Source organism: Stegodyphus dumicola, chromosome X1 (assembly GCF_044657685.1).
Source record: "Stegodyphus dumicola isolate Sdum_Otavi_A_Nest chromosome X1, ASM4465768v1".
NCBI classification, from domain to species: domain Eukaryota; kingdom Metazoa; phylum Arthropoda; class Arachnida; order Araneae; family Eresidae; genus Stegodyphus; species Stegodyphus dumicola.
In genome coordinates, this window is record NC_140780.1 from 79,775,961 (window position 1) to 79,803,536 (window position 27,576).

The following is a 27,576-nucleotide window of genomic DNA, read 5'->3' on the forward strand; positions in this document are numbered from 1 at the left end:
CCGCTGGAATCTCTTTTCATGGGTACACTGTCTCATTGGATTTGATTTCCCCCCCCCAACCTTTTCATAATCACTATCTGAAAAATCATCGCTTTCGCTATCTTTCATCATCGCCAATATTTTTTTTTTTTTCCCCAATGCATGCATCCTTCTTTATACATTACTAATCCACAAGCCAACGTATACTATACAATAGGGAAACACGTGACCAGTCCCTTCAAAAGAACCACGCAACCAACAAAATTTGGCAAACTGCTAATCAAAGCTAAATATTTCCTTTCATTTCCTCCAGACTGAGTAAAACCATGATAAAAGAAATCGTACTAACAAATTCTGCTTCGCCCGAGTTTTCTCGAGATAATAATTAACTGCAATATATATGAACCCGAGATAACTCGGGATAATCAGGCAAGCGTTTAAATTGGAAGGGCATTTTAAAAAATTGGCGATTAACAAAGCACTACGAAAATCAAGCTAAATAGAAGCAAATTTGAACAAATACCAGTACAAAAGATATAACAACGAGAATAAAAATAGCTAATAGTAATAATATAATGCTTAAGAAAGAAAAGATGCATGCAGCTGGAATGAAACCGAGAAGACGAATGATAAATTCTCTTCCCTTCAGCCAACAGTCGCCAAAAACAAAATAACAATAAAGCAACCCTTGGTTTATCCCCATTTGAAATATACTAGCCCTGTTGCTATAGCGACCGCCACCTGTCAAACACCGTGGCGGGAGCTGTTCTTGTAGTAGACAGACAGTAATTTATAAATTTTTAACTGGTATATTTGTTCTATGTGTTGTGTATTCATTTGTTTAAATGTCTCAGTTTAGTTTAAAATGTATGCGAGTAAATTCTTTGACTTATTTTTGTTTGATGGTAAATGAATACTGATGCTAAACTTTAGCTGAACGAAGAAGGGGAGGTCAAACGAATGGCTTCACGAAGGCATCATACATCCAAAATACAGACATGGTCAAAAATATGTCCTCTTAAAATATTTCAGGGTTCGTATGGTCCTTAAAAGTCCTTAATTTTTTCAAAAATGATTTTTGGTCCTTAAAAGTCCTTATTAATTTTGGCCAAGAATAAACGGTCCTTAATTTTGCTCATTTGACATTTCTTATCATTTCTAATGATTGCCATTCTCAGTGTGAATTGCGATTTCTCATGAATATGGAATTAAAATTACACGGCTCATAACCAATCTGTTGGCGGATTTGCGTTGCAAACAATAAAAAAAAAAAAAAAAAAAAAAAAAGCTACTCGAACGAAAGTATCGGTGTCTGATTGGCTATTCACCCAATCTTTCGAAACAGGTGTTATCCATAAATTTAGGCAGATTGTGACGAAAGCGTGAAGCCGGAAGTTCTTCAAGAGGCGGAAGTGATGATGAAGGTGCTTGAGAAAAAAAAGGGAGGGGATTCTGAAAATATTTGCCAAAATTAGAGCAGTCCCAACCTGGAAGGCCACAACCCTTCCGACGCCAATAGGAACGAGATGCCTGGAAAGTGCATTTTCAATAAACTGTGGCCTCATCAAGCTGACTACAAAGACTGGATATTGATGGATGACAATCCTTATAAAGCTAAATGTGGTCTTTGTCTGAAACAAATTGAAATTTCTAGAATGGGAGAGTCAGCGCTGAAAATTCACATGAAAATTAAGTTTCGTTTTATCATTTCAATTTGTTTTTACACGGTTTTGCTTAGCTTAATTTCTGTGTTTGTTTCAATTAAGCCATAAGTTAATTTTTTATCACCTTCTACGGAGTTTATTCTGTTTTGCACATACTATATGCTTGGGATATCGGGATTATGAGTTTATTTCTGCAGATGGTCTGTTATCGATTTCGATTTTAGGTCGCCAAGGGCAAATTCGGTAACGCTAGCCGAGAAAAAGTGAAGTTCGGAAATACGTTTTGAAGCTTCAATAGACAATTAAGTATTTGGTTTAATCCTATGCTGTTAATAGTAATGCATTATTTTTGCTAATGGCGATACAATTATTAGTTGAAAACAACTACCTAATTAAAAAATTTTTAATATTTTTAAAGCTGAAAACAACTAATTGAAACTAATTTTCCTGAATTAACTAGATGCAAAATTAACTTTCATGAATTACTAAAGTTATTGGGTAAAAGTTTAACTGAAAATATACATTCCGTATTATATATATAATATGGAATATATATATTTATACAGTACAAAGTCCGAGGTCTGGACTCGTCGGGACTTCGGCGATCCCGGATTTGAGATTTTTCCGGATATTAGATCATTTTAAATCTCCTAAGATGGCACGTAGAAATTATAAAATTGAAAATATGAAATTGTGATTTATGAAATAATGAAGCATTTATGATTTAAAGGGTATCAAAATTTACAAAAGAAAAGAGCTTAATATTTTTATGTTTACTTTATTAAACATTTCTTTTAATGTGAGTTGTTTGATTTGTTTTCTCTGCTAATACTTTAGACTAATACTATAGACATATAATTTCTTGTTCAGTTATTAAGTTCCATTGTTCAAGTCCTGTAATTGCTGTGTCGAGAATTCTGAATAACTTGACAATCAAAATTTTTTCTCGTTCAGTAACCTCTCTGTTACTTTCTTCACTATCGGTAGCTGTATTTTCTGGATTTAGAACCATACTACAGATTTCGCCCTCCGTTAATTGATTGATGATTGGGGCATTGTAATCGCAATGAAAAACTTCTGTTTAACTTCCCTAAATTCTGTCGCCTGGTGCGGCCATGCGAGCTCTGGTGCTGGTTCTGGCTTTATGTGAATAACAAATCAGTTATTCTTAATTCAAATAGCACTAAATATAATCGTTTGTCCTATGAGTATCATTAACAAAATCTATTTTTAGCATAAGGAAAGAAATTTCTCTTAAATCTCCCCTTGTCAACATTTTAGCGCATTAAACTTAAATCTGTATTTGGATAATACTCTGTTATTTGGCGTCGCTGCATGAGTCATCACTCAAGTTGTCATCCGTTGATAAACATGTGGTGATGAAAGCAAAATACAATAAATAATGATTCGCGATTTCGTCATCAAGGATATAAAATATTAGTTGGCGTAAAATTAACAAATGTTTCGTTTTGAGATTATGCCAAGCAGATACGCAGCTATGGAGTCAAGTTACTAATCACACAAATTTATGCTAAAATAATTATTTCTTCAATAATGAGATATTTTATTTAGCGCCAAACTGAGATTAAGAATCGGGATTTCCGGCATGTTTTTTTATGATGAGGAAAAAAATCTAATGCGCATGCATAAAGCATACCCCTTCCCTCCAAAAAAAGCCCTAAAAAATTGGTTGGTGGTGGCTTTGAGGTCCGGATTTTAGATCATTCCAGATATTGGATGTCCGGATCTCGGACTTTGTACTGTATATATATATATATATATATATATTTTCAGTATACATTTCTTATTATATATATATACATACATTATATACATATATATGCAATACTTAATTTTACTAATGCCTTGCATGTAATGCCCCTTTTAGGTGCAAAACATCTTTCCCTTCTCAACTGCAGAGTTTCTTCTAACAGTATCATGAATTTTGTCAAGTTAGAAGAACCATCTACTTCAGGAAAAGCTGTAACTGCTAATTCAACATCAATAAGTGTAGAAAATAATAAAATCAATTCTTTTCTTTTCAAATCTGAAGTTACAGATGCAGAAATATTGTGGGCTTTTAAGTGCATCAAAAGCCACTATTCTTTTAAATCGTGCGATGATATTGGGCTGTTATTCACTAAAATGTTCCCGGATAGTTCCATTGCAAAACAGTTTTCATGTGGTGAAAAGAAATGTCCTTATATCTGTTATTTTGGTCTTGGCCCTTATTTTAAAACTTTGTTACTAAAGCATTGTAAAAATGCTGAGTTTTTTACATTGCTATTTGATGAGACTCTTAATCTGACAAATCAAAAGAAGTAACTAGATATTCATGTGAGGTACTGGCATCACGAAAATAAGGTCAAAACTCAGTACCTTACTTCTGCATTTATAGGGCATACAACAAGTGAAATTATTTTATCCAAATATTATGAATGTGTTGAAAAACTAGACTTGTCATAACTCTTACAAATATCGATGGATGGTCCTGCAGTAAACTGGAAATTTTATGATTTATTGCAACAGGACTTGACAAAGGAATATAACATTCAATGCTTGACATTAGGGACATGCGGTTTACACATTCTTAACAAGGCTTTCAAGCATGGGATGTCATCCACTGGCTGGGACATTCTATCATTCTTATCCTCCTTATATTAAATTTTTAAAGATTTTTTAAGTATATCTGGCTTAAAAAAGCTACCTGTGAAGTTCTGCTTTTACGGATGGTTGTAAAATGTCCTAGCAGTTGAAAGAGCCATTGAAATATGGGATGACTTGCTACTGTACATTAAAAAAGTTGAAATGGGGAAGTTTAAAAAAATTCATCGAAATCCTTCTCAAATATTTTGGAGGCAACTAAAGATAAAACTTTTCTTATAAAATTAAATTGTTTTCTCTCTCTGTCGAAAATATTATTGCCTTTCCTTGAATATTATCAAATTGATAAACCACTTATTCCCTTTTTTGCTGAAGATATCTTAAAACTTGTAAATGATTGCTTTCAGCACTTTAAAATTTTGAAACTAGAATATTCAAAAATAACTAAAGCAGAAAATCTTTATAAATTTAATTTTAATGATCCAAATTGTTATAATGATAAAAGTAAAGTTTATTTGGGATTCATTGCTGAGCAGTTAATGAATGATAAATGCTGCAAGGAGGACATTTCACAAGCTGAAAGTTTTGCATTGAAACAAGAAGGTCAACAATGTGTCTTAACAATGGTACAACACTTAATGTCTAAATGTCCAATAAATTATCCCCTTATTCGAAATGCATCTTGTATAGACCCGCGATTGATGGTTAAAAGTCCAGAACAAAATGAAAATAGTTCTAACGGTATTAATGCGGAATAAACGAGTTTTACAAGATGATTGTGATTAAATTCTGCTGCAGTTTGGAGAGTTTCTAGACAAAGTAGTTAAGACAAATTTACATGAATTTTCTACTTTTGATCCTCAAATCTTTCTCTTGACACATTTCTCACTTCTTATTTTCATGATTTTCACTATTCAAAAGTATGGTAAATAGTGAAAATGATTCTTATCTTGTCACATGGACAGGTCTCTGTGGAAAGGGGCTTCTCTGTAAATAAAGCAATTGAAATTGAAAATTTAAGTGACTCATCATACATTTTTCAATGCACAGTATTTGATTACATAAAATTTTCTGGAGGTGTTCTTAATATCGAAATTAATAAAGAAATGAGATCAGCAGCAGCTTCTGCAAGGTCTAAATATATGCAGTATTTAGAAGAACAAAAATCTTTAACTAAATCTGAAAATTCAAAGAGGAAAAGAAATATTATTGAAGAAGAAATTGATTATATGAAGCAGAAGAAAAAATTTCTTCAAAGGGACATCAAAGATATAAATGAATAAGTAGATGCTTTAGCAGATGAAGCTGAGACCAGCAGGAACATTGATTTATTTATCAAAGCAAATGAACTTAGAAGAATAGTTAAAGAAAAGGAAATAGGCATAAATAAATTAGATGTTAAAATAGCTGAAAAGATTTCAGATTTAAAAAAAGCGCAAATGTTTGTATCTTTTATTGTACAGTTTATTATTCTAGTATCTTTCAAAAAACCAAGGAAATAAATTGTATGTTTACAAATCAGTTATTTTAATCTGCAAAATATTCTTACATTGTGATTATAATAGTAGTTGACTGTGTTTAAATAAATATCAAATAAGTTAAATAATAATCATTAAATCTCTAAAATAGTGACTGTTATTAGTGTAAAATACACTTATACATGTTTTTCAAGAAATTATGTTCCTTATTTAATGTTATGAACTTCATAACTTTAGCTTAATTTTCAAAATTGTTTTATGGTAAGTATTAAATTGAATTTAATAATAGTGCATAGTACACACTTCTGTCAGTTTCTTAAAGAGAAATTACAAGCATGAAGTCGGTTGTATGGATAATTGCTTTATTCTATTCGTTTTTTTGTTTGCTGATAGGTCCTTAATTTTTCCTTTGATGGTCCTTAAAAGTCCTTAATTTTTATGTAAGGAAATGTGTACGAACCCTGTATTTTCAAGCATATTTAGAGGGTAATTCATTAATAGCAATTTATAGGAATAATTAATTTTTACAGTGATAATTAATAATTAATAGATAAATTTATGTATAATCCGTAGAAAATATCAACAGAAACATATCTTGATGAATTTCCAGTATCTTTTATTTATCTAATTGGCCATATATGTGCATGCGTATACTGATATTTATTTTTGCATCTCAGAATACATTTAAGTCCTATAAAAATATTTACGTATAAGGTAACTATCATACGTACAAGCTTCAATTTTTAATCTTGTATGTATAATGTACATATTTTTTAAAAAACATGCTTTATATTACTCATGAATATTTGATAAAGCAAAATTTAAAATCACAAAATACATTATTTATATTATTGTTGATCAATTAGCATTTCATAGTGAAAATGCTTTTCAGATATATGGTTAAAAATTCAGGTTTTAAATACTTTGTTATTTGCTACTTAATATGTATTTCCCCTTCATTGTCAAACTGTTGGATGCTGTTATTTGATTGGTTGAACGGTTCAATGTGAAAACATGCTCCTCTACCTCCTTCATTATGTTTTTGAACTTAGTTCTAAATGTTTATATATAAAAGCTTTATTATTTAGATTATCAAATGTGATTTAAATTTAGGCTTGGAAATTTTTTTTTTTAATTTATTTTCTGGTGATATTTTCTAATTTTGTAGTGATAAATTAAAAATGTTCTCTTTCTAATTAAGAATCGTATTTAGCTCTCAGTGAAATACTTCATGATTCTTAAAATGAAATCTAATCTAAAAGACTTTTCTTGTATGCAAAATAATATCTTTAATATAATGATTATTCCAATTCAAATTAATTAATTTACCCAGATAAAAATTATGAAAAAATATTGTGTTGTTAAACTTTTGGTGGTAAATTAGCTGTTCAAAGGAGATTAAAATTTTGTTAATTTTTATCTTTCATAAGTTATATTTGTAGCTGTGTGAAATATTATACATGAAATAATATTTACAAATTTCGTTTAATATAAAATTGTTATCTTTTAGGCTGTGACAGCTGTGCTGATGTTGTTATCCCTGACACATCAAGTGTACCTGCTTTCTCTCGTTTTAAAGTGACACCTGTAATTGAAAGTCAGCCAATGATGATTTCTTCTGTTTCTGAATCTGTTAATAATTCAATTTCTGCAGTAGTAACTACTGAGGCTACTGTGAAAAAACAAGGGCGTTTTCAGATTACACGTGTTGCTGATGAAATAGCTACTACTACTGGCTTGGCGCAAGCTTCTGTACATGAAGTTCTTAAAAAAGATTCGCAGATTATGGAAGGTACTTGCAGTTCAAATGCAAATGTGTCATCTAGCATTGTGTCTTCCCAAGAGCAAAAGTCACTGGAAATTTCTCAACAAAATAGTTTGCTTCAGCATTCCTGTAGTAATCCTGCTCTTGGGTCTTCTGGTACTGAAATGATTACTCGTGTTGTACATCCACCTGAAATGCTCTTGATTCGAAGCATTTCTGATAATATTGTATCTGAAGAGCAGTCTATTAAAGATAATGATACAAAAAATACCTTCAGTATTGAAAACAATGCATCAAATATCTCTCTTCCGCAATCAAATATAATATGTCCTGCACAAAATAGAGAAATAAATAGAATTACAGCTCATGGTACTAGTGAAGAGTCAAAGACCTTTCAGAGTGAAGACTGTGAAAAGCAACTTCTTGGGGCAAATGAGCTGAAAGATTTAAATCAGAGTTTATCTGATATTGGAAAGTCTTATCCCCAAGTAATTTCAGATTCTGGTCAAAGTATAATGTGCAATGATTTAGGTAAGACAGCTGATTCCAAGGCTTTGATAACAAGGCATGAGCCACCTTCTGCTTTTGATTGCATAAATGTGCCTATGTCAGAATATGTATCTCCTTTGAGATACTGCCCTAGTCTTTCAAATACCAGTGATTTAAATGTTACCCTAAGTGGTATACAAATACCTGCAGATGTAGTATCTGGTGGTCATAGCACTCAGAATATTTTCTGTACTGTAGATACATGTAGCTCCGTTGCTTCAGGATATTCTGGAGCTAACCAGTTTCCTGTTTTACCACATCCCCACATCACTAATTCTCACAATATTACTTGTGCAAAAATGCAGGAGATTCCTCCATTATGTGCTAATTTAGAGGAAATCAGTCTAATTCAACAACCAGTTTTTAAGGATGCTAATGCAAATCCTTTGCATTCAGCTTTGGAAAGAGGGGAAAATATACAAGTAAGCTTTCTGTAGTTATTACTAAAATATTTCAAATTATTAAATACTTAACAAAATAATATTTAATAATTTTATTGTTAATTTATACTGTATAAATATAACTGCAAAATATAAAATATTTTGTGAGCATTCAGTTTTTCTATGTTTGCAATGTAGGACCAATTATCCAGGAACATTTTGACAGACTTAAAAATCCACAATCATATTTTCTGCCTTGGAAGTTTTTTGTTTGGATAGGCAGAAGTAAAATATCTTACTCAATGGCAGTCAATATATTCTAGACTGCAGAATGAAATAGCTTCTGTACTCATAAAACCACAAATATGTAAATTGGTGTCAAATATGTAATCATACTTGTACATGTAGGTGACACTGCAGCAGTGGTAAGTTTAAAAAGCAGTCATTTATTGTTCCTTTCTTAGTGCAGACATATGCTTTGTGTGTTTATTGTAAACTTCCCTTAGCAATGCCTAAAATGTGATTATTATTTTAATGACAATTTTAATTTAATATGACAAATTAGTGGTAATTGGAGGCTGAGCACTTTTTTTTTTCAGGTTACAAAAGAGGTTAGTGTAATTCCTAGTGTCATTTACAATTTTCAAAAACAATATCTAGGAACTGGATCTTTATCGATAAAGCTAGTGAATCTAAAAGTGATGATGATATTTAGTACTTTCAGCCAGTACTAGAGGGCTGTTATATTTCTTATGACCTTTCTACTGGAACCTTAATTTCAAAGGCTACTGTTACCTAACAGCTTCATAACAGAAAGCATTTTGATAGAGCATATTTTGTTCATGTCTCACAAATTCCTTTGAACTTATAAACTTTTATTTAGGTCGTTTGGCATAGTCCCATAGGTACAGTTTCGGTGGGTTAAGTTCTTCACAATGATGAATCTAAATTCAGCTTACGTACTGAATACCTTCATATGGCCTGATACTGTTTCTCCATCATCAGAGCAAGAAACCACTGAGGTAATGGGTGTTATGTTAAAGTCCCCATTCCACTCCATGAGCTTGAGGGAGGCTCTTGACTGCTGAGAAGTGTAGAGAGATCTTAGAGTCTAATGTACAACTTTTCTGATGTACACTTTTCAGTTCTTTTTTTCTAGATTTTAAGTTCTTTTCAGCAGTAAGTTCTTTTTTACTGGATGACAACACTTGTTTGTGTATGGCTCAATTAATGAACAAATATCTTTAAGGTGAGAATATTTGGCAGATGGATTGGCTCGCCAGATCTGCAGACCTGGACAGAAATGAACATGTCTTAGATGGTAATGGGAGGGCTATTTCAGTTTACCAGTTGCATGCAAGAATCAACCAGCGGCCCAAGAGCTGGTTTGGTGAAGGAATGGGCATGGTTTCAACAGACTTGTGAACCATCTTATTAACAATATAACGACTTGCTGTATGACCAATGTGTCTGATCTCTATTAACCTCATTTTAAGTGCAGTTTTTGCAACCACCATTCTGGACACTACGGCTCTCATGAACAGTACTCGTGATCATTAATGGATTCTTTTATTGCTCTGTGGTATAAATTGGTGTCTCCTATTACTTTGAATCTATACCAGACTTTGTTAAATTCTGTATAACATTTCTATGGAATTTAAGAAAAATGTGCTTATTCTCTTAGTTTTGAACACATTTGTATTCATGTATTGAAGCTGGGAAAGAGGCATCAATGCATATCCTAAATTCTCTTGGAAACAGGAGGGATGTCATTCCTATCATATTAACCTTCTAAAACCGGGCCGAAATTCTCATAATATAGCCTTCAGGCCGTCGCGATCCAAAATACTTTTGCCCCTTCTTTGATATTTTCCTAATGAGAAAAGTCGTTAGTCCCCTCCATGGATGCAGTAAAATTTACATATTTGGCAGACGCTGTTGCGATTTTTTCTATGATTATTTTGCTTTTGTTTAAATGAAGTTCTAAATAAATATTGCACTATTTAGAAAACAAAATGTATGCAATGTTTATATTTCATTTACTATTTCTGATCAGTTTCAGCAATAATTTGTGAATTTTATAACTTTGTTTTCACACTTCATTTATATTCGCATATTTTCGAATTAGAAATTAGCAAACGAAAACAAATTTTACAAAATATAATAAATATGAACTAGCTTTGTAAGTCTGCAGGTTGGAATGTGGTTTTTAATAACATATTTTCATTAACAAAATAATGGTAATGTCTAATTTAATGAAATAATAATAATAAATTCATTAATAATATTTATTACTATTAGATGATTAGAATGAGATTCAATACAATTAGATTTTGAGATGAACTTACAGCAATAATAAAGCTTTACATAACAATAACAGAGCTTTAAATCTGCTTTTTTCGATAATTTTGTTATAATATAAAAAAAAAAATTTAAAAAAATACAGAGATACATTGGTTGCATTTCATCATTTAACTTTAACAAACATTACATTGGATTATCAGGCAAAGGAGGTACATCTTTCACGAGAATTTTTCTTTGTAAAATTGGCTTATGCTTATGTTAGCAGAGGAAAAAAAAAAAATCTTTGACCTATACATGCAATCCTCAAAAGTATTTTTCAGTACAGTTTTAAATGTTTATAAAGAATTGTATGTCAATTTCCTTTCATATGCAGAAATTTCGTCTAAAACCATCGTTATATCCAAAGGTTGAAGTCTATTTTATTTTCATCGAATATTCTATTTGCACATAATATATTTTCTAATTTATTTTAGAAAATGTAATCTTTCACGTTTCAAAAGAATAAGGGCATACTGGGTGTTCACACTTATAATGTAGTAAATCTGTTTTTCATATTTCTTCCAGTAATGAAAATGATTACCCTGGAATATTTTCAAAGCAAAATTAAGAAAACTGTTTATGCCAAATTTTGCATAAAGTATCTTTGAAATGCAATAACTTTGAAATGCAATAATTCCAACATAATATGAAATAGTGAAGACTAGTTCAATGCAGCTTATTTATTCACAAATAATCCCTTCATATGCCTAATTTATATACTGCCGATTGAGAAATATAGGTTAGTAAATTAAACTGGTTATTTCAATACTTTTTCTTTATCAATTTTTTTTTACGGGCCCTTCAGTAGAGTGGTAAAGGTGGCTGAACACTTGTAGCTCGCTCGGGTTTGAATCCCAGGTAAAGGGTTGGATTCGTGGTTTTTGTGTAACGTAAGTACAAGCCAGCTGCCCTTAGAAAGTCCTCCGCGAAGGCACCTCTCCCTTTACACAGGTAATTGCTGTGTGCTTTGATGTAATTCAGTAAGGGAACAAAATTAATCCAATCAAACCCAGAGAACGGGTTGATTACATGTGGAGTTTTCCATCAGGAACGTAAATGCAAGCAATTTTCTCTTAAAAAGATTTACACAAAAGCATCCATCCCCTTAAGCAGATAGCGTTCACATGCTTTTCCATAATCCAATCCTAATTCTCATACATTTAATAGTAATTTGACATACACCTTATTACAGACAAAATAACATTTCTTTTTTAAAGATAATTTTTTTATTAACTTGTCTGAATTCCTTTTGTCTTTTGGGGAGTACAAGAATTTCAGCAAATAAAACTGGCCGAAATTTTATGCAAAGTAACTGATGTTTTGATTCAATTTAGTAGAAGTTACATGAGCTTTAATGATATTTAAAAACTTCGGCAGATGCCATTCTAAAAGAAGGTCTAAAGAAAAATTGGTTTTATTTAATTTACAATGAATAAAGATCATTCAACGCAATCATTGAATGAAATCATTGAAATCAATCATTGAATGAATGAAAATCACAAGAAGTATTACGCATGCAATTGTGTTCTGATAAATCAGACAAAATTGCCTACATAAGGGAAGCACTTTGAAAGAGTTAACAGTTCTTAAGGGTTTTATGCACTCCAGAAAAAAAGGGTCAAAATAACATCTTATTATTCATAAGTATAAAAAGGAAATAAACGATAAATGCAGTTTTACCTATTTCTATTTTTTCATTAAATCTAAAATATTAATCTAATCTTATGAGCTATGATTAAAAAGCATTAAATCTGGTAAGCTTAAACAGCGTGCAAAATCGCTGATGTTTTAATCATTGCAAAAGTTAGTACTAAAAAAACTAGCACTAAAATTATGAGACAGGGCTCTAACGTTTGAGAAAGAGATGGCTTCTATTTGATTTTCAAGTATGTTGGCGCGAGACGAAACCTGTGGCTTTTGCCAAAATGTAGCCAAACTGATAAGAAGAGTGTAACATTGCATAGCCAGCGTCTATTCTGAGCAGCGACAATGGACCACCCAGAGATCTCTAGAAAGACAATTCTCTAAAATATTGAGGGACTGGCTGGTATGACAGTTGTACCACAGCCGGCGTTAAAGAAACTCATTTTCTTGGTACAACTGCTATACTGCCGGCTTAAGAAAGTTAATTATGCCTTTCCTTTATTTTTTAAAAAAATTCTGTAGTTTTCAGTCCTCTCTTTCCTTCACACAGAGTTGCCACACTACCTGGAAAACCGGAAAATGCCAAGAAATTCGAAAATTGACCAAAAAATTCAGAGAATTGAAATATTTTAGTCAAAATCTGGAAAAGTCGGGGAATTTCATACAGCGATCCCAAAACAAAACCATCACTTTGTTGGCGAATTATGCATTGCATGAGCATCATTCAGCCAACTGGCATAGAACCAATTTTTGCAACTCCAATTAAATTGTCTTTTAGAAAGGCAAAGCCAGTTTCCAGTAACCTTGAGAATCGAGAGACTTGCATGTGCAGAGCATGTTGAACTAAAGAAAATACATATTCTCGTATAAAACAAAATTGGATTAATCCTAATATACGGTAATATGGAGGTTAGAATAGCCTCCATGTATTCTATTCTAACCCCACGTACAGTACACATAGGATTTTTTGACATTATGATGAGCGGTAAACTGGTCATTTTTGTGTTGGCAACAACTTTCAAAATCGTGCCAAGGCCATAGTGTATACTAGGATTTTTCCGCAAAATTTTTTAAACTTTTTTTTTTCCTTTTTAATAAATGCCTTATTTGTCGTTTTGCAGTAAAATAAAAAAATAGTAATCAGTCACCTAGGCTAACCATTTAATATAACTGTATTCGCCAAAATATCATTGATTATTCTAATTCAATTTTTCAGTAATTAACTTCATTTTAATGTTATTCGTATCATTTAATGTTGCTTCTTCCCTTTAAGTTTATTTACAATTAGTAAATAATACTTTCAAATTTCAGGCAATTTTCTCTGCCATAATCCTGAAACTAGTTCTAGTAGTATGATGATATACCATCACAAAATTTAATGGACATATTTTTTGTTCATGTATACTGCTAAATGAATATAAAATACATGAATTTATTTAAAAATGTCATTAAACAGATTTTTCTCTTTCATTTAGCTGCAAAATGTCTAATATCCCAATCTGGATTAAAAGGACATTTTTTAATCCAGATTGGGCAGATTCTAAGCTCAAGCTTTAGTGGAGAAAACAACTCTGATTAAAGTTATAATAGTAATGCTTTGGGGGTAAAGTCATATGTAATTGGCAAATTTTTTTGTGTTTTCAAGTGGAACCATAATGAATTTACCTCTTAGCACAGCCAACGTGCATTACGCGGATAGACTGGAATTTTCTTAAAACACACCTGGAAAAGTCGGGGAATTTCATTCTCCTGTTTGAGTGGCAACCATGTAAACAGATCTGACACTTAAATGAAGTGAATGCTTTTCTTCATATTAATTTCATATGCATCTTTCAAATAAAGGTGGAGGAAAAACAGTCTTTGATGAAAATGTTACATCTTGAATTTCTGGATGGTTGGTCTAAAGTTATCTGCATATTTTTATGCCATTATTAAACTTTTGTATACTGAATCAGTTTTTTTTTTTTTTTTTTCAGCCATCTCATTCTGAACTGGAAAGTAAAACACTTGAAATTTTGGAATGTAATGATGAATACTTGAAAGTAATTTTAGAAAGGTAAAATCACTTTTTTTATGTTGTACAAACATATGCAAAGCTCAGTATTAGTACTGATTGTTGAGAAAGCATAACTTCATTATTTTTTGTACTATGAAAAGTCTATATTTGTGTTTGCATTCGCTATCATATACTGAATTGGTAACCAAACTTTTTCTGTACTAAGTAACTGTAATCCATTTATTATATTTATATAGAGTATTTGCTTGAAGAAGTCTACTTTAGCAATTACCTGCTGATAACTTTAAAATGTGGTAAAACTGATTTTTGGTTTAGGTATTTGTATTGTGCTTTTATTGAAGTCAATTAAAACTGCATTAATGATTATTTTTGGCTGAAAGTAAAACATTAGGAGAGAGACTAGTGCTCTGTTGTAAAATATCACACTCAAAAGTTAATTATGGATGATTATCATCATTGTGTATGCAGAAATAGTTACAAAACTGGAGAAATGATGAATCATGGTGTCCAAGTATGAAAATTCAGGACACTTAAATTTTATACATCCTGCACAAATATTGTAGTCATGAATGCTATTGATTGTTGTAAATAAGAGCATTATAAATATCTTTAATAATTAAATTTAATATTTTATTATTTGCTTTGCCATCACATTAAGAGAAGTTATCCCAAATCCTCTGTTTAGTCATCATATATTTTGTAGCATTTATGATAAATGTAAGTCATATTATCTCTGTGCTAATCTTAACCAATAAAAATTTTATCAGTAGGAAGAATTTTTATAAAGTCTTGCAGAAATGAGGTAATGTATTTATACTCTTATTGTAATCATTTCCAGTGTATCTTCTTGTGCATCTTAGTTGTCATTAGTATCATTCTGGTGTTTATGGTAATTACCGAAGCTTGTTGTCATATTGGGCTGTGGGTGAAATCTGATGAATGTTTGTTATTGTCTATCTCTGCTCACATGAGTTATAAAATAGGTAACCCTTGTGTTACATACTAGCTTCTGCAGTTTGTGTAAAATCATTTATGGATTTCACCATTTCCAACTATCAGGTGTTTACAGTTGTTTAAGAACTATTGGACTCGCATGCCTCTCCCCCTCCAAAAAAAATCAGGGCCTTCTTTTCTGATTTACAACATTCCATGGGAAAAGTATATAAATAAATAAGGAATCTAACTGCTGATTTTTTTAATAATGGTAGTTTTTGTCAAGGACAATTAAAGCAATAAGCTAATTTGTAGGCCACAAGCATGGAAAATGCATTTTTTAATATCATAAAATATTTTGGTGATGGTTCCTCTCTCTCTCTCTTTTTTTTTTTTAAATATCAACAAATGAATGGTGAAATTTTGGGCCCCAGTGCTGGTCACATCTTAGGTTATCAGACGGTCTTACTCAAACTTTGCTTTGTAGAGATCAGTTTTTCAAGAACTTTTCCTTCCACTGGGATACAGATAAGTCTTTAAAATAATAGAACATGCCTTACAAAATCTAGAATTAAGGATGAGATCCTAGATTAATAGTAATTTTATATATAACTGTATTGTTTTATAGGAAATTTGTACGTGTTCTCCACCCCCTTTGTGCTTAATTATAGCAAATGAATAGCTAATTGTTTAAATTAAAGAATAGGAAGTAGATGGAGCAATAGGAAAATATATGCATGCAAGGTTTTATTATCATTTACTTAGTTCACACATATGAATTGCTGAATAACTTCCAAAAAAATAAATATTAGCATTCTCATAAATAACATGTTTTTTTAACTTTAGAACATACGTTTATATCAGAAGCAAAATGATTTGAATATATAATCTTCATTATTAAAGTAGTGAAGAATCTGTGTGCATTTTTTTGTTTAGTCATTTGCTCCATCCATTCATTGCGTTGTGGAAAAACAGTGACATCTACAGCCAATAAATTTTTTAATATGCATGGTTCTACACTTAAACATGTGTGCCTTGAACACCCAATTTTAGATTTGTTTGATTATTTATTTTATGTTTCATACAAACTTGATTAAATTTTGATAAACAGACTTAGAGATGTAACAGCAGTGTGTTGTCATTCATGAAAGCATATTTTAAAATTTAATTAAAAAACTGAATGATTTGAAAGAAATGTGCTGCCATTTGGCAAAGCATAATAGCTTTATCACATGTAGCGATGCTATAAAAAAACTTTTCCAAAAAACATGTTTTTTTGAGCACTAGTTTGAATGGGAGGTTTCTAACCAAAACAGCTGCACTCAGCAATCAGTTGTGGGTATGTACCCATAGCATTTTATGAGGCTGAAGAAAATGTTTCACCTGCAGTTCTGTCTCGAATACAATGGTGCCTCTGCAAAATATTGCTTTCTAAATGTAACTGCAAGAAAAAATAAAGGTTTTGCTTTATTATTATTTTTATTTATTATTTTTAAATACATCAAAGGTAGATAAGTCATCACGTAATAAGTCTCTGCAATGGGCTGAAGCTAACAGCCTTTTGAAACAAATGAGTTTTTAAATTTTATATATGACATGTACGTGAAATTGGATACTGCAAGGAAGAGAAAAAGAAAATAAAGCTTCACATTCAAAAACTGTGATTATACGTAAAGTGATTATAATGGGCTAAAATGGGCTTTTATATCAACTAGTCAGTGTTTTCAGGATTTTCTTCATATGTAACATAAATAAGAAGCTGTTCCCCTGAAAAAAAGGGGGGAAAAACCCTCTATGAAGAATCCCTTCCCTGAGGCAGTTAGCCTTTGTATGCTTTGCTATCCTAAACTATGCATACATAATTAATATAAGAATATATATAATCTCTTTTGACAGAATATTTCCCCCCAAGGGTGGGCTCTAGCCATTTATAGGCATTGGTGATTGCTGAGGCCAGAAACGGTGGTCTCTTTATTATGGAGACACCTAACGGGTGGGCCACCTTTGCTTGCTATAAATGCATGACAAAATACATCCATTCGTTCTTTGGGATTCGAACCCAAGTGCTTCCATACAGCTATCAGAATTGCTAACCACTTCCCATCTGGGCAGCTTTTTTACAGGATATAAGAGAAAATATTCATGAGAAGCAAGAATATATAGCTTTAAATATATCAAAAGAATTTAATGAGAAGTAAGAAAAGTTAATGCAGGTTAATAAATCAAATTGTCAGGAATCAATCAACGAAAGTGTTATTATTTTTTTAAATATTTTCTCATATTAAGAATAAAATTGTTCTAAATGCTTAAATTGCACAATTGACATTAAGATATGAAAAATTAAATGAGATATATTCTGATTTCCATTTCCTAACTCGCAAAGAATGTTTATATTTTAAAGTTTTCATTTAAAAGAAATTGTCATTATATGTATTCTTTTTTCTGAATATGTATAGCCATGATTCAAAACATTATAAACGTTATGATGTTATATTTTCTAGTGGCCTTTAGTCGTAATACACAAATGTCAAAAAATAATAGTTAATTTTATTATATATGGAGATGCACATTTACCTTGTAATATTGTAATCATGAAAATAATGAATGTGAAGTTAAAAGCAGAAAACTTTTATTTCTGTGTTAAAATACAATGAAAGCTGTTAATGAAAAATCATCCAAAATGCATCTTTAACATAGTTATCTTCTAATGTGACTTGTTGGGAACTCCTTTCCACAAGGTAAGCAATTATCTCAAGAAGTGAAAGAAATTCTATTTGTTGAGTGTGCTCACCCTTTTATACTGCTGCACAATAGAATGTCTGGCATGACATCAAGATTTGGTTGTAAAAACATTCCTGATTATTCACCAATGGTTCTTTTAAAACCGCTTAAAATCATATAGAAGCTCTAAGCCTACTCAACCAAGTGGAGAATTTGTCATGATGACACATAAACAGTAATGCAATCCTAGAGTACTCCTGCTTAAAAACCTTGAGGCAAGAATATAAAATTAAACATTTCTAATTCAAGCTAAGTAACTATTGTAACTGGCTCTGACCTAAAAATGCAAAATTTGCTTCATCTTTTTCAAGTATTATTTATACATTTCTAAACTCGGCTTGTATACAGAGTACTTTCAAAATTTTAGATGATACATATTTAGAATAGGTACTACATTCACAATGCATAAACTTTTAACAATTTAACATTGTGGTAACATATTTACTTATCACATTAAACATTTACACAATTAAATTAGAGTGGTTAAAAATTCATTAGTCTGTTGACTTCTAAAGAGCGACTCGTTAATCGTGTTCTGCTAATGCTTATATTGATTGCTAAGTGCATCCACATTTTTATTTGCAGGTTCTGGTCTAGGTTTGATCTTGTAGTTAAATACATAGAGACCATCTTAGTAACCTTTGATTTGCATCAGAATGAGAATTTGGCCATGTAAGAGTCTAATGACCCATTTGGATTATAAAAAGCTGTTGAACGAGGTAAAACCTCAGCTAATTTAGAGCATATATTATGGTCTCACACTCATGCTGTATATTCATTATGCTGTAGTTCAATCATGCTGTATTTTCTCTCAGCAGGACTGAATTTATTATTGAAATAAAATCACAGGATGCATTCGGTTTGGTATGTTATAATAGAACAACCTCTAAAGCCACTGCATTGCATCATACTGCACTGCAAATTCTTTCACAAAATCAGGTACATGGAGCACTGGTTGACTCATTAATTTCCCATTTAATTCTGTGAATGTTCTCGTAGTTTTCATTGCAGGAAATTTCTGGGTTCTTAGTTTTTTTCACAAATAGGGTCTAACATTTCACACTCATGGTGAATGATTTTAAATCTTCTGACAAATACTCAGTGCACTCCCCGAACCTATCATTCCATTGGTTGGTGATCAATTACGGACCCTGTTCTCCCTCTCTCCTGTTAACTTGAAAGCTAGTTTACCCTTTATTTTCTAAAAATTATGCTTATTGACTTCGCCTTCATCTTTTCATTCTGTCTCTCTGGTTGGGGAAAATCTTTCCTTGTCTGGAATTGAGTAATGGCATTTACTCTCTTCAGTAGAACTTTACTATTTTCTCCTCTCATTTTCTAAATTCATTGGGTCTACATTTTTCTTGAAATCTCGCCCCACAATTTTGAAGTTATCTAGCTTCTCTGCTAACATGAGCAATGATTTAATTTCACTTCTATTCATCTATGTGTATTCCTTTTGTTTTGGCACTGGCATGCTTTTTTGTCTCATCCACTACCATTTGTTCTTTTAGCTCAGCAAAAATATTAACTTCTAATCCATTTACCATGCCATCAAAATATGTCCCTAATTCATTTACTCTTTTCAGGAGAACTTTAGTATTTTCATACCATTTTATGATCTCAAATGTACTGTTTTGTAGTCTGTCTGCAATTCATACATAAAATCTTTACACCTATTGTTCAGCTTCTTTGTACGACTTACAAACTTTTGACTAAAGGCTTCTACGCTTAAATGGTAATGATCCAACAAAATCCATTTGATTTGAGCATAATCTCATGTTTCTACTGTCATTTATCAAATTATCAAAAAAATAGCCATAAGTTGGGTCGACTGTTTGGTTTCTGATAAACTGCAGTAGCTCCAACTGCATCGCTCATTAAATATACAGTTTTTTAATATTTCAATCAAGTTCTAGATTTACTCTCAATTACTAAATTAAAATGCAGTACTTCTGGTAGTTATAGATCTGTGTTAATACACAGTGTTTTAACTCCTCAAGGAGAGGAACACATAGTCATAAACTAAATATTTCATTTCATACTAATATATTGTTACTGACTTAGAAGCCTTACACAAGTTACTCACAAAACATTTTCTTTAGATTATAGAACATCTCATTGTCGTGGTGACATACAAAATAAAAACTGAATTCTAAAACTGATAACAATGAATATCGATATGCAACATTCTCCCATCTTTTGTCTTGTACATATAGATATTACAAAATAAAACTGATGTACTCCTTAAAAACTGTAATCTAACATAAAGATTTAAGTCAGTTCTCATAAAGGTAGAGGTTCATTCCAATCTGTTGTTTGAAGAGCCTCTGAAGTACCCATGAAGTTTGTTCCATTATCAGTGTAGATGATTGAAACTCTGCCTCTTCTAGCCATGAATCTTTGCAAAGACTGAATAAAAGGTTCTGTCGTCAGATGCAGTTATTAACTGTAAATGTACCGCATGGTATACAGGGCAGATGAATAGGACAATCCAGGCCTTCCCCTCCTCGAAGGAAAATATGACCACCTAGATCTGCACCTGCTACTTAAAAAGGGGCCACTCTGTGCAATCTTTCAGGTGGAAGTGGAGCTGCTTGTGTGACTATGGCCTCAGACGAATGTCTCCTACATGGAATGCAGCCAAATATATTCTCACAAATAATTCTACACCCATGAGGTATCCAAAACCTTTATCTCGGGTGTGATAAGATTGTTTGTACTCCTGCATGACTTAATGACCTGTACATATACTCAATTAAACATCGAATGATTGTATGATCAGGTAGAACTATAGGGTACTTAAAATCATCAATACCATCTCCAAAGATGAGCCGAGTTTACATCTTGAATAGTCCTCCATTCTTTGTAGGACTTCATTGATTCTTCCTATTTCTTCTTGTTTTCTACTGACCATTAACTCTGAATCAACTTGATAAGTGCAGTTCCGGCCCTTTCTATTTCATCACTGGTTTTAGATATAGAAACTTTCATCTTCTCTTTTCTTAAGTAGTCACAAAATCTAATTATCCAAACAATCATGCCTAATAGTTTAGAATATTTCGAGAAATGCAACAATCTATAACTAATTTCTCACTTCCTTGAATATTTGTGGCACATGATAGTTTTTTTTTTTTTTTTTTCTCTCTCTTGTAAACTTTCTTCTGGGAAAACTATATTTGTAACAAGCCATGTAATTTCAGGTTTCCTTAATCATGAAGGACCCTTTCCAGCAATCCGTGCTAAGATCAAGATGGTAAATCTGTTAGTTTAAGTCCACCAGGTAGTCTTCAGCAGCTGCTATTAGTCAATTCTTGAATTTCTTTGTCAATTCTTGAAATTTTTCGTCAATTCTTGAGAATCCCAACAAAGTTATTTCAGGGCTCCTTCTTGGCTATCCATGCAGTACCACCATAGAATTTGTACAAAAATATGTTGTTAAAGGTAAATTTATATCTTCCAAAATAGACTTTGCTAATCCTGATGCAATGGCAGCTCCGAGAAGTTCCATTTTAGGTACAGTAGGCCAGTTCATCGGGCTTTTGCAGATACTAAATGTAGGAATACTGTAGCTTCCTTTTCACTATGTAAGCATGCATTTTTCCTGGCAGATTCCTTTTCACTATGTAAGCATGCATTTTTCCTGGCAATATCTGCCAGGGAATAGAAATATGTTCAACAAGAGACAGGTGATTTGACCATTCCTTACATTTCACTAGATCCTCCGGGAGTGGTTCATCCCAATTAAGTTTCCTTTTCCAGGCTTTTTGTAACAAGAGCTTTGGCTGCAGCATTGCTGTACATGTAAAACCGATGGGATCATACATGCTGTTGATTACAGAAAGTAAATTTCTTTTTGTAACTCTTTCTTGTAATTTCACTAAAGTCTCCGGCAAAGCACAGTTGAGTTCATTCACTTCATCGGAGGTAGTATTCCAATTCATACTTCATTAGTACCTTTTGATTCCCATCTTGAATTCCTGTTTGAGACCAACAATGAAAATTAAAACATATTTCTTGCATTATATTTGTAACTTGTTTTTGATATAAAAACTTGCATTTATGGTAAATTTTAACTCTTCTGTTTGATGGTATGGTAAATTTCAACTCTTCTGTTTGATATTTTTGTAACTTAAATGATGCAGAATTGTTGCATTTAGCAAGAAAGGGCTTGCTGTAACCCCAAACACTACACAACAATGTTTATATTATTTTAACTTTCCAGGAGCGCCTTCCACTGTAAAAATAGTACATCTTGATCTTCTGATCATTTACTACTAAGCTGCAAGAAAGCTTGTTTGCTATCTGCTTTCACTCCTGCATGCAGTCAGAATTTGTTCAATAGTGTGGGAACCCGCTGTAAAAGACTAGGTCCCGTACTCAGTCATTTAAGGAAGTATAGCCAGCAGCCAGGAACTTTTACTGAGGCATTGAACACAGGGCAGATCTTTGTGGTTGTACTTGATAACTTAATTACTAAGAAGTAAATAATGACTGCTACTCTTGATTGCATATTGCTCTACTTCTTCTATTATACATTCTTTCTGCCACTGCAAAAAAATTCATGATATCCATCCAAGATATCTTCTCTTCACAACCGTTTAGTGACAGATTGCAGGCTCGTTTCAGCTATGTCACCTAGCTTAAGACAAATTAAGCAACATCTTTTGCGTATAACTTGAGATTTCCTCTCATCTGAAGTCATCCCGGGAGCTTTCTTACCATCTTGAATAAAGTGTGCATGATCACAAAAAATACATTTAACCTTTTCATGTGTGGACGAAATAAGAGCTGAAACATAAGGGATATTATTTCTTGAAGTATCAACTTCCTTTTTAACCGTAACTAGAGTTCTGAAACTTAATCAAGCCAAATTTATCATTTTCTCACCATTAACTTCTTGCCATAAAAATTTCATAAGCTTCTCAAGCGATCTTTGACTGTTTCCAGCAACCTTATTGCTACCATTAGGAAGATTGGACACTCGGTATCTTTCCCAAGCTCTCAAAACATCTTCAGCAAGATAAGACTTGACAAGAGGAGACAAGAAATTTGCAAACTTTTCTTTAAATCTCCTTGATATAGCTAAAGCTGTTAAATGTGATTCCAGTTGACTGTATAAAGTAATCAAGTCTGTACATTTCCTACCACTTACTGCATTTTTTATTACCACTGAGAGTAAATCACGAAAATGTACCAACAAATCTTCTCTGCCAATCTCAATAATTTAATCGTTTTCGGGTAATTCTGAACCATAGGGGGAACTGTCTATTAAACTCGCAGCTCAAGACCCAGGATTAATCGCTTGAATCAAATATTGGAAGCTATCCTCATCCGGCATTTCTTCATTTTCATGAATTCTAGAAAATTGACTCCAAAATCCCAAAAAGAATTTGATATCTCTGTTAAATTTCTGAATTTCAAAATTTTCAACCTTAAAAGAAAAGTATTTTTCTGTATAATTTTCAGCTTCACTGAAATCCTTAGCATACTCCTTTTCTTGTTTTCATCGCCCATGCCAAGTAATAATTCAGCAATTGCATGTTGAATAATTTCGGAGTGTTGGAATTTATCATGTGACTGTGAATTTAATTGATGAAGTCTGGAAACTTTTGTTTTCATAATTTTTTTGGCAATAGCCTTTTGTATTCGTAAATGTTGTATATAAAGTTTTATATTGTAATTTTAAACCTTCCATAATAAAGTATAAAAGTTCATGAGAAACTAAAAGCACAAATAATTAAAGTTTAGATTCAAATCGTACCTTGCTTATCAGAGCTCATAAAAAAATAAAAGAACAAATATTTAACATATAAATTCAAATTCCATTGTTTCTTAGTACAGCTTTAGGGCATTGAAATACTCTTGTTTTCTGAAAGAGTAACCTACAGTAACAATTAAAAAAGAAAAAAAAAGGTCCGAAAAATTAAAAACAATTTCAGAAAAACTTGTCAAACAAAAGCGTTGATATGATTTAAAATGAAGTTTGTATTGGATGACCTTTTTAATAATCTGATACAATTTTGATCTAAGATGATGCCTTCAGCTACCTGGAGTCGTACTGTAATAGTATTTTTGAAAAGATATTTTTTCATTCCTTTTTTTTTAAACATAGCAATCTTTTTCATGTTTAATATCCATTTAATCCTCTTGGAAATATTCCTAACTTCATTAAATTTGAAAGTAAATTGATCTTAATTGAAATTTATGTATTTGTGTTTAAAATGTCTTCTTGTGATGTATAGCTTAAAATACCTTTCTTTGTTATTTTTATAGACAAGAACAAGAAAGGCAAGAACTATTTAGACGCCATCAACAAGAACTTTACTCTTACAAAATGCATCATTTACGAGCTCATTATGGAGGAAAGTGCTGCTTTCATGGGAAAAATTATCAAAGTAATGTTGCAAATATTCAGACAGGAAGTGTTCCATTCTCAGGCTTTGCTTATCATTTACCAGTTTCTAAAGACCAGAGTTCTCAAGAATGCAGTATTAATATGCCACTGAACCAAAACTCTCATGTTAATCAAGTTGGAATAGTTGCTTGTGAACCGCAGCATGCATCTTATTTACGACCCTCTGATTTGCATCAAAATACCAAAATAGTTCCGATGGCTGAAATGATACCACCTGTTGATTCAAGTATGCGAAAGCAAAGTGATTTTGGTGTTTGCATGAGTGAACCATGTATCAGAGAAACATTCAATCACCTCCATTATGCTAAAGATCCAACTGTTCAACAAACACTGAGGAATGATTTAAATGAGATCTGCTCTCTTCCTGTAGGCCAACCTATTGGAGGGCTTTCAACTGCAAGTATTTCTGATTTTTCAATAACTAATGTTGCTATGCCACAGATGCAGATTCATGATGTGCATACTAACCAAAATATGACAGCCTTAAGTAACAAAACTGCAGTGCAGAGGTCAGTTGAGGCAGCTCCACATTCTTCACCACAAACTGTTCGCCGCATTATTAATGCAACTTCTGCTATTAATGTCAACCCTGAATTTCATCAGGTGATGTCTCATATTGCCTCACCAGTATCAGTGCCACAAATTTTATCTGCTAATACTTCTTCTAATGTCCATTCACAAGTATTAAATGTTTCGCTGCCATATTCACCCAGTTCAGATGATATTGTCAGTTCACCTTCCAAGCACTGTTTTTCACGTTCTAATAGTTAATAAGCTAATATGTTCTATGTGCTTCAAAAACATGCCTTCTAATTACATGTTTTTATGGGGTATTGAGGGTATTATTTCATTTTATGACTGACAGTTTTACTTCCTGGTGGATTAAGTCTTATCTTTCTATAATTTGTTCCTTTACTTATCAACATAGCATTTTAACCCTTTTCTATTTTTACTTCAGCATCTTATTTTGTTTCTAGAAAAGAAGAGAAATGTTTCACTGACAGTAGATTTGCAAATCTTCCATCAGATTTATTTATGCGTTTTCAGTAATACTTATTAATAAGAACGTTTTATTTACAAATTTCAAGATTTCAGCAGTATTCACATTTTAGAGCTTTTTAAATGATGAAACCGAATTTAAGGAATTTTTCTTTACATTAATTCTTTCAATGTAAATTATTAATATCAGTTGCTTGCAAATGCTTAGTCAGTACCTCAGTTCTAACTTAAAACCAAATTTAAGTTGCTTTTCAGTTGACTGTCATTTAATAATTAATGATTACATGGTGCTTCAGTTGTTCTCTTGTAATTGTTTATCTAATTAATTTTTAGGTAGCTGTTCCTTTGTATGATTATTTTTCATAATTTGTTATGAAAGGCTCTAACCCTTGAAGCCATGATTAATCTTCATTTTAAATAGTGTGTAGATCATTAAGAGATATTCTTTAAGAGGTTACCTTTTCAAACTGTATTAGTATAATCTGATTAATATCAGTATTTGCTTTGAGCTCTAGTGTTTTTTTTTTTTTTTTTTCAAAATAATTAAGAATATTAATTGAACTGTTTGCGGATTTTGTAGAATGGAAAGCTAGTTTTATTGTTGTAGAAGCCTGTGATTTTTTTTAAATTTTATTTTAGAGGTTTAGGCAATATTTTACGTATAGATGTAGAGATTATGATGTTACCTATTTTTTGATGGAGTACTATGATTTATAATTTTTATATTTTTAAAGACTTGCATAGTAATAACTCTGTTAGTAACAAAATTTTAATTTATTTGAAGCTTTGTTGAATTTCTTTAATGAATTTATAAAAATGTTGTATCCATAATTTAGGTATTTTAAGCAATTCTGTTGTACTTTGCTAACTAAATGACATTTTGAGGAAAAACTTATGTCCCTCTTTTTTGTCTGTGACTTCTCTTAAATATAGGCATAAATTTTAAGTGTTTTGGATTGTGCTGGAACTGCTTTGTTTAATCCATGTTGTATGGTGTTCCTAAAAATCAAACCTACTTTTTCAGTGTAAAATAATGTTTTGCATTGTTTCAGGATTTAATTAGGTAAATGAACTATGTATTTTGCACATTACTTTTATGTACAGTTTAAAGAGCTTGATAGCAGTCTGCCAATCATAGAAATGTCTTTCGTGTGTTTGTATATAACTTAGAGATTTTCTGCATTATAGGATAATGGTTTGAATGAAGCACAGGGAATGAGAAATATCTTTTGTTAGCTTTTTACCTTTGATTGCATGAAGTAATGTGATATTTTTAAATGGCCAGGTAGATCCTTTTATCAGAACAAAATTTTTTCATGCATTTGGAATCTATCTAAATTATATTAAAATTTTTGCTTTATAAGATGGTAGGAATTTCATTCTTAAAGTTGTCCATTCATGTAGCATAAAGAGTATAAATATTAATTTGATTCATTATCTTATGTATGTAAATTGCTTTGTACCTAGGATTTAAATCAACTGGTTCTGTGATAGTTTATATATGCTAACTTGTAAAGGTTTTGTAATAAATCTGTTGCAAAAAAGCCAGCTACTGTGAGAGTTTGCCACTTTGTGTATATATTAGCATGTACATTATAAGAATTTTGAAGCAACTGTGAAAATATTTTCCTCTGACATGGGTTTTGCTCAATAAAATTTGATTTGCTGTATGAATTTTTCTGTATTATTTTTGTGTTTCTGTAACGTTGGGAAATGTGGTGTCAAGAGAACATTTATATATGATTTTTAATTGAATTAGGACTTTTTTTTTAAATCAGATTCCTACAATTTGAAAGAGAGGTAACCAAACTCATAATTCCTAGTAAGCCAACTAAATTTATGCTAGCTGTTTAGATTTTTACAAGTGAAATGGCCAATTTTAAGGATGCCTGAAATAAACTGGTGTGCAAAACTTAAGCAACAATGTAAAAATTTAGCAGATAGCTATGAAATTGCAGAAAAGGAGGTCTGGAGATCAGTACAATGAACACGTAAGTCAGTAGAAACGTCATGCGTATGCAA

The 27,576-nt window shown here is 31.7% G+C and overlaps 1 protein-coding gene across 2 annotated transcripts in view; it reads left to right on the forward strand.

The window, feature by feature from the left end:
- LOC118192343 (uncharacterized) overlaps nt 1-27,224 on the forward strand; it is a 288,524-nt gene extending 261,300 nt beyond the window's left edge. For both annotated transcript variants that reach the window (XM_035363282.2, XM_035363285.2), the window contains exons 21-23: nt 7,236-8,461; nt 14,383-14,462; nt 24,414-27,224. In XM_035363282.2, coding sequence (XP_035219173.2) covers nt 7,236-8,461; nt 14,383-14,462; nt 24,414-25,326 — 2,219 coding nt within the window. In that variant the 3' untranslated portion in view covers nt 25,327-27,224. The remainder of the gene's footprint in view (nt 1-7,235; nt 8,462-14,382; nt 14,463-24,413) is intronic.
- Nucleotides 27,225-27,576: the final 352 nt, after the last annotated feature.